The sequence below is a fragment of the Lithobates pipiens genome, unplaced genomic scaffold (genome assembly GCF_037356315.1).
Source record: "Lithobates pipiens isolate NorthernLeopardFrog02 unplaced genomic scaffold, aLitPip1_a1.2 Scaffold_22, whole genome shotgun sequence".
In the NCBI taxonomy this organism is placed as follows: Eukaryota; Metazoa; Chordata; class Amphibia; order Anura; family Ranidae; genus Lithobates; species Lithobates pipiens.
Window position 1 is genome coordinate 172,953,743 of NW_027507784.1, and position 12,129 is coordinate 172,965,871.

General features: G+C 43.7%; 1 protein-coding gene across 1 annotated transcript in view; it reads right to left on the reverse strand.

The window, feature by feature from the left end:
- TRPM2 (transient receptor potential cation channel subfamily M member 2) overlaps positions 1 to 12,129 on the reverse strand; it is a 406,419-nt gene that overhangs the window by 302,505 nt on the left and 91,785 nt on the right. The window contains exon 3 of the mRNA XM_077448652.1: positions 11,127 to 11,212. Within this exon, the coding sequence (XP_077304778.1) occupies positions 11,127 to 11,212 (86 nt within the window). The remainder of the gene's footprint in view (positions 1 to 11,126; positions 11,213 to 12,129) is intronic.

A 12,129-nucleotide genomic window follows, 5' to 3' on the forward strand; every position in this document is an offset into this window, starting at 1 on the left:
TGTTTCCACATAGGCCTGAGACTGCATATGCTATCTTGGATTAAGACTATCTACCATAACCCGACGGCACAAATCAAAGTAAATGGGAGACTGTCAGACAAGGTGCTGATACATAATGGGACAAGGCAAGGGTGTCCTCTTTCACCCTTGCTGTTCATACTCACCTTAGAACCATTAATCCGCACAGTAAACTTGTTACCCTCCATATATGGCTTCCAAGTAGGAGACAAGGCGTACAAATGTGCTGCATATGCGGATGGTTTATTGTTCTTCATAACTCAGCCACATATCACTATGCCCAACTTGTGTAATATATTTACACATTACAGCTATGTAGCGAATTTCAAAATAAATTACAAAAAGTCAGAAGCCTTAAATTTAACGCTTCGCGAGACCACAAGGGATGTTATACTACGCAATTGCAAATTTAAATGGGAACCCCGCTCCCTTAAATATCTAGGAGTTCTCCTGACCCCTAGTTTAAATTCGATATACAACCAAAATTTTTTGCCACTGTTACAAAACGTAAAAAAAGATCTGGAGAGATGGACACTTAAACATTTCTCCTGGTTCGGCAGGACAGCTATTATTAAAATGATGATCTTGCCCAGATTTTTGTATTATTTTCAAACCTTGCCCATATGGTTACCTGCAAACTTTTTTCGATCACTGAATGCTATCCTTCGAAACTTTCTTTGGGGCGTCCAAAAAGCCACGCAAAAGTCTAGCACTACTCACCAGAGATAAATGCAATGGGGGAATGGGATTCCCCAACTTCAAAAATGATTACAAGGCTACACACCTTACTAGAATGATAGACTGGACCTGTCATGCAGATAATAAAGAATGGGTGGCACTGGAAAACAGCGTAGACTCTACTCCAACGTCACATTCACGATGGATTCCGTGGAACCTATGCCCTAAGCAGCTAAAACAACACACTACAAATCCTACAAACAGTGACTCAAATGACAGGCCTGACTACTTCACCTAGCCCATTAACACCACTAGTGGTTAATCCAGACTTTCCACCGGGCATGCACAAACCTATTCGGCATCTCACATGCAGGAATTCACCACTTTTAGCCACTCATTGTCTCAAAGGCAACAAAATTAAATCAATTTCAAACCTGCAGAAAGAACTGGGCTTAACCTATCTAGGCCACTGGACATATAGACAATTACATGACTACATTTCAAGCCCACAGAGGCTTAAACATTTTATACGACCACTAACACCATTTGAGGCGGTTTGTTTCCAGGCCACAACCTCTACGAAAATCATCTCCCTTACATATGCTTGGTTGCAATCCGCAGTCCTCCAGGAACCTAACAAACATAAGCTCTGCTGGGAAGCAGCACTAAATGTGTCATTTACAAAAGATCAATGGTTACAGGCATGTATATTTGCCCATAAATGTGCAATTAGCACCCAACTACAAGAAACTTCTTTCAAACTTTTAACGAATTGGTATATTACGCCAATTACTGCATAACTGGTTCCCCACGGTTCCGGACTTATGTTGGCACTGTAACCAAGCTAAGGGCACTTTACAACACTAAGCCCTTGTACACACGGTCGGAGAATCCGTCGGAATGTGTCCTATCGGACCGTGTTGTCGGATAATGTGTGTGGTATGCATCGGACTGATTCCGTCGGAATATCCATCGGACCCAATTTTCCAACTTGTTGGAAATATTTCCCGACCAACTGGGCCGATCGGAAATACTCCGATCATGTGTAGAGAATTTTGATCGGACCAAGTGCCACGCATGCTCAGATCAAATTCCTACATCAAAGCTATTGGCTACTAGCCTGAATGTAGTCCCATCGTAACGAAATTACGTCATCACGTTCTGAAAGATCGGATTTTTCTACAACTTTGTCCAACCGTGTGTATGCAACAGTTTCGGACAAGATCCGACGGACCAAATCCGACGGATTTGGTTGTCGAAATCTCCGACCGTGTGTACAGGGGCTTATGGTGGGAATGTGACCTAATTCAACCTTATTGGACTCAAGTGACTAGCATTATAAAACAAATAACTGATACACAGATCCCACTAGATGCAAAATGCTGTTTATTACACATTACTAACCTTTCGATGAAAAATTATAAAAAAAAAAAAAAAAACGCTAACGAGATTCCTACTTACAGCCGCAAAGGCGGTCGTACCTAGATATTGGAGAGATACTACTACTCCCTCAATCAAGGAATGGCTGGGAGAGGTACGTCATCTTCACAAAATGGAAGAGATTAGGGCTATAGCACACAAAAGCATAGACAAGTACACTGATACCTGGCAACCCTGGGTCATTTTTATATATTCTTCTACATACGCCTCCCTGACACAAACCTGATGAGGGAGTGTCGCCGAGTACCTGACCTGTCAATACCCGCTCTTTCTTTTTAGACAACCGCATCCTTTCTTTTTCTTTTTGATGGTGCCGGCCTTGAGATAGGCTGCCACTTCTTATCTATCTTCTTTCGCCACTTCTGGCTCTTTTCTTGCAATTAGCAGGGTGTAACCTGATCGGTATACGGTTAAAAATGAAAATATACTTAATAAGGCTTTTGTAATGCTTTATTGTTTGTGTTTAGGTTTTAACTGTTACACTATGAACGGCAATGTGCCTAACCCTTTTACAAGGGGATTTTTTCTATATTTGGATGTGACTCCTAGCTTAATAGGATCTTTGTTGATCCGCTCGAGCTTTACATTGATGTCTGACTATGGAAAGTTAGCTGACAGACGCTGATCGGCCACTATTGAAACCAAGATACTTTACAATGTGAGTCTGTAACTACTGTTGCTAAACTGTTGTCCAATCAGGCAGTTGCATCTGCAATTATTGTGTTTTGTTACTATGTATTGTAACTGGATATTTCTTTAATAAACTCTAACTTTAAAAAAAAAAAAATAATAATAAAGTGCAGCACTATAGTGATATCAGTGAGATGAACCTCAACCAAACAACCATATACTTAGTACAAAAACGTCATAATTACATAGACATATAGGGGGTTATTTACGAAAGGTACTTTCAAGTGCACTTGCAGTGCAAAGTGGATTTGCCTTTTCGTAAATAACCCCCCATAGTCATATAAAGCTACATTTTGTGGTAAATAATCTCCATATTTTGCATAAACAATAAAAAGAGGTTAGTGCATAATAAAACAATGCAGTTGTGAAACAAAATTTAGATGAAGACTCTATAAGGTAAATGTGCATCCATAAGTGCATATAAAAGTCCATGAATCAGTGATCACAATAATGAAATGACTTCAAAGTAAGTGTTTGGTGTAGACAGATTGGCAGTAGATAATCCACCACCAGTAGGTAAAAGGCTTACAGGACAAGTTGAACCCAAATAGGCTTTTGCCTAATGAGTCAGAAAAGCTTGTAGTGTAATACACCCAGGGGAATCATATAACGGCATACACAGCTTCTGGCTTAGGGATAAATACTCCAAGGATCTATCACAGTGTTGCTTCCAATGGATATTCACCAAAAAGATGATGACCAAAGATTGGATAGCAAAACTTTGTCCCAATGGTGTATTTATAAAGAGGATAAGAAATAGGCCACATAGTGTGATTCCATTTCAATACAAGACATATATTTGTATAAAAAATGAACACACATTTCAGAAAGATAAAAAATAAATATGGATAGTGAAGCAGTGGCATCAGCAGAGCCCATCCCGACGTGTTTCGTCTAATGAAACATCATCTACTCATTCACCCAAAAAAGTGTCCAAAAAGTAAAAATTACAAGAGACAGTTCTTGACAAGTCCTTTATTAAACAATAAAAAAAAGTGCCCCGCAAACTCCATTCATCTTCAATCACAGTGTCCGATGTTCCAGAGAAAAACAACCGGCAAAAAATCCACCTTCATGGGAGGCGTTCCTGCGACTGCCATCTTTTTGCTTTGAAAGCTGTTATATAGGCATGGGCAGGGCCACCCGACGACATAAACGGGAGACCCCACCCCCTCTGACATCACATGATGTCAGAAAGTGTGATTGAAGATGAATGGACATCATGGGACACAAATTTTAATAAAGCACTTGTCCAAAACTGTCTCCTGTCATTTTGACACTTTTTTGGTGAATGAGTAGGGGTACAATGTACCCGATACCCATTCACATGGGAGGGCCAGGATCTGGGGGCCCCATTGTTAAAGGGGGCTTCCAGACTCTGATAAGCCCCCTGCCCACAGACCCCCCACAACCTCCGGGCATGGGTTGTGGGGAAGAGGTCGTTATCCCCATCAACATGGGGACAAGCACCCTCCCCATGTGGAGGGCATGTGGTCAAGAACAGTTCAGGATGGGGAACAGGTTTGAATGCTCCGATTTCCCCAATGTGAAGGAGTGGGGGTACATAATACCCCCACTCCTTCACAAAAAATAAACACACAATGTGGTTTTTGGCATGTGCTTTATTTAAAAAAAAGGCCCCTGATGTAGATTCATCAGTCACATTGTCCAGTGATGTAGGTCCACATCAATCACTATAAACAATGGCCACCAGCCCACACAAAAAAAAAAAACTCTACAGAACCCGATTGCTACCATCACTTGCCAGTGCTGAATGACAGCTCTGCTTCCCCTGACTTTAAAGTTAACAAAAAGGCGGGGTCACCCAATGACAACACCGGAAGCTCTATACCAGGGGTGTCCAAACTACGGCCCTCCAGCTGTTGCAGAACTACACATCCCATGAGGCATTGTAAAACTCTGACATTCAAAGACATGACTAGGCATGATGGGGATTGTAGTTCCTGAACAACTGGAGGGCCGTAGTTTGGACACCCCTGCTCTATACAATGTACAGTATCTCATAAAAGTGAATACACCCCTCACATTTTTGTAAATATTTTATTATACCTTTTCATGCTACAACACTGAAGAAATTACACTTAGCTACAGTGTAAAGTAGTGAGTGTACAGCTTGCATAACAGTGTAACTTTGCTGCCCCCTCAAAATAACTCAACACACAGCCATTAATATTTAAACCGCTGGCAACAAAAAGTGAGTACACCCCTAAGTGAAAATGTCAAAATTTGTCCCAAAGTGTTAATATTTTCCAGCACTGTCTTAACCCACTTGGACATGTAGTTCACCAGAGCTTCTGTCATGATCAGGGGTCAGGCTCGAAGACCAATTGCTATAGCAGTTGCAGGACTACCACTAACCAGCAGGAAATGAACACAGGCAGTCACCCTGGCAGATGACACAGGCTCACCTGAGGTGCAGAGTCTAAGTACTAACCGGTTTTCACCAGAGCTCCAGATGGTGGCGATGGATTTAGCTGCGTGTTAGTACCAGGTCGCAGTCCTCAGGATCGCCCCACCAGGAGGTGAGCAAGCCGGGGTTCAGTAGCGGATGAGCAGGTAAGGATCAAACAGAAGCGTGGTCAGTAAGCAAGCCAAAAGGTCGGTAACGAGTAGTTGCAGGTTGGGGTAAGGCGGAAGCGTAGTCGTGGAACAAGCCATGGTTCGATAACGAGCAGTAGCAAATATAAGTGGCAGCAAGGAAGACAGGAGCGAGATACAGGCTGGAGATAGCACAATATTCTGGCAAGGAGGAAGTGCAGAGACATGGCTTATATCAGGAAGTTCATGGGAGGAGCAAAGAGTTCAAAGTTCAGCTGAAATCAGACAGAAGATTCATTGCCAGACACAGCTGAGGTCCCGGGTTCAAGTCCAGGTCCTGACAGTACTCCCCTCCTCCCAGGACATGGACGTCTTAGGGCCTGGTTTGTGAGGGAACCTCTGGTGGAATTCTCTTGTTAATCTAGGAGCTTGAACATTCTTCTCAGGCTCCCAAGAATTTTCTTCTGGCCCATATCCTTCCCATTGAACCAGATATTGCAATTTGTTCCTATAGATCCTGGAATCAAGAATTTTCTCCACCACATATTCTTCTTCACCCTGTACCTTAACAGGTGAAGGGGGTGGAAGAATTCTTCCCGACAAAGTATTTTCGTGAAAAGGTTTGAGTAGCGATATGTGAAACACAGGGTGAATCTTCATACTGGCTGGAAGTTTTAGGCAAAAGGCAACTGGGTTGATCTGGGCCGAGATCTGGAAAGGTCCCACAAACTTTTGTTCCAACTTTGCAGATGGAACATGAACCTTCAGATTTTTAGTAGATAACCAAACTTGATCACCCACATGAAAGGTAGGAAGTGCTCTGCGATGTCTATCTGCAGCCTTTTTGTAACTTTCCTGGGCTTCCCTCAAAGTCTCAAACAATTTATCCTGGATCTCCTGTAAAGCAGTTAATCTGTTGGTAACAGCAGGAATCGGAGTTGAGATAGGGAGATTAGGGATAAAAGCTGGATGATGCCCGGTATTTAGGAAAAAAGGGGTCTGAGAGGTGGAGCTATGTTAAGAATTGTTATAAGCAAACTCCGCTGTAGGAAGATAGTCCACCCAGTCATCCTGAAGATAATTAACAAAACATCGAAGGTACTGCTCTAACGTTTGATTGGTCCGCTCGGTCTGACTCTTAGACTGAGGATAAAAAGCAGAAGATAGATTAATTGTTACTCCTAGAGCTGAGCAAAAGCTTTTCCAAAACTTTGAAGTGAATTGTACTCCTCTGTCAGAAGCGACATCTTCTGGAGTTCCATGTAGTCTAAAGATTTCTCAAACCATCAACTCCGCAGTTTGTTCTGCAGAGGGTACCCCCTTGACTGGTATAAAGTGAGCCATCTTCGTTAAGCGGTCAATAACAACCAAGATGGTGGTCATTTCTTTAGAGGGGGGTAAATCGACTATAAAGTCCATAGAAATTGATCCCCATGGTCTTGATGGGACAGGGAGGGGCTGGAGCAACCCCAAAGGAGAAGCTTGGGGTGTCTTATTGCGAGCACAGACCAGGCGTGAGGCTACATAACCTTTGACATCTCTTTTGTACCCAGGCCACCAAAAGGAACGGGATAAAAGTTCCTCTGTCTTAGAAACTCCAAAATGTCCAGCAAGTTTGGAGTCATGAACCAACTTGAGGACTTCAACCTGAGCAACTTCAGGTACATAGAGGCAATGTGCTTGAGTCCAGAAGCCATTTTTGTACTCAAGGATGATGTGCATAGGAGGATTTTTGAGGAGTGGGTCATTCTCATACCCTTCCTTGAGGAGACTCAAGAGTGCTTTAGAACTTGTGGCACCTAGAAAGTTCTTTTGAGGCAGGACTGTGTATTCAGAGTGTTTTCCTGAAGAGGTCCAGACAACATTCGTGATAAAGTATCAGCCTTACCATTCCTTGACCCAGGTCAATATGAGATAATAAAATTGAACCTGGAAAAGAACAATGACCAACGTGCTTAGAAGACAATCTCTTCGCAGAACGAATGAATTCCAGATTCTTATGATCTGTGAGAACGGTCACAGGATGCTTAGCGCCTTCCAGCAAATGCCTCCATTCAGAAAAAACTTCCTTAATTGCCAGTAACTCCTTATTCCCAATATCATAATTTCTTTCGGCTGAAGACATTAAACGAGAGAAGTAAGCGCAAGGATGAAGCTGCATCACCACGTCGTTCAAGTCCAGGTCCTGACAGGTTGCCACTGGAGTCCTCTTCCATTACTCCATGACAACATCACAGAGCTGGTGGATGTTGGAGACTTTGCGCTCCTTCACCTTCTGTTTGAGGATGACCCACAGATGTTTAATATCTGACTTTTAGGTCTGGATACATGCTTGGCTAATCCATCACCTTTACCCTTAGCTTCTTTAGCAAGGCAGTGGTCATTTGGAGGTGTGTTTGGGGTCGCTATCATGTTGGAATACTGCCCTGCAGTCCAGTCACCAAAGGGAGGGGATCATGCTCTGCTTCAGTATGTCACAGTATATGTTGGCATTCATGCTTTCCTCAATGAACTGTAGCTCCTCAGTGTCGGTAGCACTCATGCAGCCCCAGATCATGACACTCCCACCACCATGCTTGACTATAGGCAAGACATACTTGTCTTTGTACTCCTCCCCTGGTTGCTGCCACACACGCTTGACACCATCTGAATCAAATAAGTTTATCTTGGTCTCATCAGACCACCGGACATGGTTCCAGTAATCCGTGTCCTTAGTCCGCTTGCCTTCAACAAACTGTTTGCGGGCTTTCTTGTGCATCATCTTTAAAAGAGGCTTCCTTCTGGGACGAAAGCCATGCAGACCAATTTAATGCAGTGTGAGGAGTATTTAACACACCTGCTCCCCATTCAAACCTGAGGCCTTGTAACACTAACAAGTCCCATGACAACGGGGAGGGAAAATAGTTAATTTTGGTCCCAATTTGGACATTTTGACTTAGGGGTGTACTCACTTTTGTTGCCAGTGGTTTAGACATTAATGCTGTGTGTTGAGTTCTTATGAGGGGACAGCAAATATACACTGTTATACAAGCTGTACACTCACTACTTTACATTGTAGCAAAGTGTAATTTCTTCAGTTTTGTCACATGAAAAGACATAATAAAATATTTACAAAAATGTGAGTGGAGTACTCACTTTTGTGAGATATTGTAATTCACCATATTGGGACATACCATATATGATCAATGATGTCACAAGGGCCTGAGTCACCCAATGATGTTACTGGGTGACCTCACCCCTTTGTTTACTTCAGCAGCAGGGGGAAGCAGGGCTGTCATTCAGCATCAGCAAGCGACAGGAGTGGTCGAGTTAAGTTGATTTTTTTTATGTGTAGGTCAGTGGCCACCGTTCATCGTGACTGATGTGGACCTACATTGCTGGATGGCATGATTGACAATGGATATACATTGGGGGATATGTCGAGGACATGTGGCCCTAAGGGCCTGGTGTAGATTGGAAAGCACACCAATTTTTCTTTTAATTTTGGTTCCTTTGTTTAGATTCTGCTGTCAGTGGGGAATCCCACGCTGACAGCAGCAAAGAGTCAAGATTGTTAGGACGCTGGCGGGTGTCAGCTCCTTAAGAACCAATGACTCATCCTTGCTGCTGATAGCAGGGATTAGTCACTCATTGTTAGGGCAATCCATCCAGCAGCTAATAACCACTGCACAATGAGATGAAAAAACTGATGAAAAAACAGACTTTGACCGTTTAAATATGTGTATGCCCATTTAGGACTAATTTTGTTTAAAATAAGGGACCTGAATAGATGTGCATGTAAACATAGGTAAACAGATAATCATCTGTCAGGGGCGTATAAATGCTCCTGTTCTTTAACAGCTGCTCCTCATTCCAGCATCCTGGATTTGGCCATCTCCTTGTCTGTCTGTCCTCCTGCAAAGTGACTAATTGTGGTCAATCCCTGGGTAAAGACCAAACCTGATTTTAAAGCGGAGGTCCACCCTAAAGTGGACCTTCCGCTCATAGGAACCCTCCCCCCCTCCGGCACCACAATTGGCACCTTTCAGGGGGGAGGGGGGTGCAGATACCTGTACAGTACAGGTATCTGCACCCACTTCCGGGATAGCTCTCTGCGGAAAGGGGCGTAGATTACGCCCCTTTCCGCAAGTGCCCCGCTGCCTGCTGGGAAACACACAGATCCCAGAGGCAGCGGGGACTGTCCTTATTGCGCAGCGCGACTCGCGCATGCGCAGTAGGGAACCGGGAAATGAAGCCGAAAGGCTCCATTTCCTGATTCCCATACCCAAGATGGCGGCGGCAGCACCCGAGAGACGATCTAGAGATCGGCTTCGGGTGCCGACATCGCGGGCACGCTGGACAGGTAAGTGTCCCTATTTTAAAAGTCAGCAGCTGCAGTATTTGTAGCTGCTGGCTTTTAAAAAAAAAAAAAAAACGCGGAGTCCCGGCGGACTCCCGCTTTAAGCCAGCCAAGCCTGCAGTCCCATGTGTGTAATATCTGATCAAGTTACCTGTTGGTCTGCGCTGCTATGCTAAATTGGCTTACCTTGTTGATGACCTAGGATAGGATGTAGACTATTCTCTGAACTCTGCATTTGACTTCAGATTTTGACCCTAACTGTTCTGAAGCTTGCCTGTCTGCTAACCGCAAGTACCTGTTTGCTTTGCTCAGTTCACATATGCTCTGGCATGGTAGCCAGTCACTATAGCATTGTGTATAAGTCCTGGGGGAAACCGAGTATTGGTAGGCCTGAGTGCCTTATAAGAAAGGGGACTGCTATAGGTGAAGAACACAGAAGCTAGCTATAGTATCTGACCACCTGCTTTAGGGGTAGTGACGTAATCCAATTACATCCATTTTCCCACAGAAATACATTGCTGTCTGTTTTTTGTCTGTCAACAGATGGATGAAAAGCGGAGAAATGGAACGTTTGTGTGAAAGGGCCTAAATCAGATCAATCCACCCCTAACAAAGTCAAATTATGTAAACAATAGTAAAGAAATGGTAAATAATAAAGAATACTTAAAATATTATACCCTTTCATTATGTCATAAAAACCTGAAAAGAGAAGCAAGGGTGCTGGCATCTTTATAAAAAGAAAAACATTATAGTGTAACTGGGATACCGTTTTTATAAAAAATGTCAGACACCATTGCTTACAGCACACCCATGAAAACACCATGGATGCAAATTTATTGAGCCAGCACAAAACACACTGATGTCCCCACCAACAGGCGGCCCATGCGTTTCACTCATATGCCCTGTACACACGGCGGACATTCCGACAACAAAATCCATCTGATTTTTTCCGACGGATTTTGTGCCAAACTTGTCTTGCATACACACGGTCGGACAAAGTTATCGGAAAAATCCGATAGTTCTTAACAAGGTGACGTCAAACGCGTAAGCGGGACTATAAACGGGCCAGTAGCCAAAAGCTGTGGTCTCTTAATTTATTCTGAGCATGCGTGGCACTTTGTCCGACAGAATTGTTTACACACGATCGGAATTTAAACGATCGGATTCTGTTGTCGGAAAAGTTTAGATCCAGCTCTCAAACTTTGTGTGTCGGAAATTCCGACGGAAAAAGGCAGATGGAGCCCACATACGATCTGATTTTCTGACAACACGATCCGATCGCACATTTTTCCATCGGAAATTCAGACCTTGTGTACAGGGCATTAGACTCTCAGAGTTAGGGACTGTGGTATGAACTGGCCCTAAAAATATATACTATATATTATAGTACGTAAAAACTTACCTTGTGTGAGCAATTTTTGAACTTTCCACGTAATATGTGCATTCTTTCTTTTTAATGTTTTCTGAAATCCAGGAGCATATATTTTCCTGCAATAAATAAGTATTATTCTAAAGTGCTAAACACAAATTGTGTTAATATTTTGTGTGCTTATAAAAATACTGATATTAAGGTTTTTACTTTATTACGTTTTACTGGAAGCTCAATGCCCCAGAAGTACTAATAAGCAAATAGCAGTTGTATTTCCCAAGTCATGCTTAGCCCCAGTCCCTCCTTCCCTCTCCCACCTCACTATTCTACACTTAGGTCATCCTATAGAAGTTTGGACAAATAGTAATGGGTGAAAGATGGGTGTCCAAGTGCAGTACATTTAAAGCTAAAACTTTATTTTTAAATGAACAGACTTGCCCACACACGGAGTAAAGTCCGTTCATTTTGAACGTGACTCCAGGTAGACGGGACTAGCGAAGTAAGTCAGTGTCGCCGCCTCCATCAGCGAGATTGACACCTCACAAGCCCCGTCACCTGGTATGGATTTAAAGGGGAACCCCTACGCAGAAAAAACGGCGTGAGGGTCCCCCAGCCTGGCCGGTCAGGAAAGGGGATGGGGACGAGCGAGCGCCCCCCTCCTGAGCCGTACCAGGCCACGTGCCTTCAACATGGGGGCTTTGGCCCCCCCACCCCAAAGCACCTTGTCCCCATGTTGATGAGAACTTTAAAAAACCTGTGTTGTGTTTTTTTTATGTACACTATTTTCCCCAGGTGAATGGGTAGGGGTGCATTGTACCCCATACTCATTCACATAGGGTAGGGGGCCGGAATCTGGGGGCCCCCTTATTAAAGGGGGCTCCCGGATTCTGATAAGCCCCCCGCCCACAGACCCTGACAACCAACGGCCAGGGTTGTCGGGAAGAGGCCCTTGTCCTCATCAACATGGGGACAAGGTGCTTTGGGTTTGGGGTGGGGGATTGCAGGGCCCCCCTTCCCCAAAGCACCCCCCCATGTT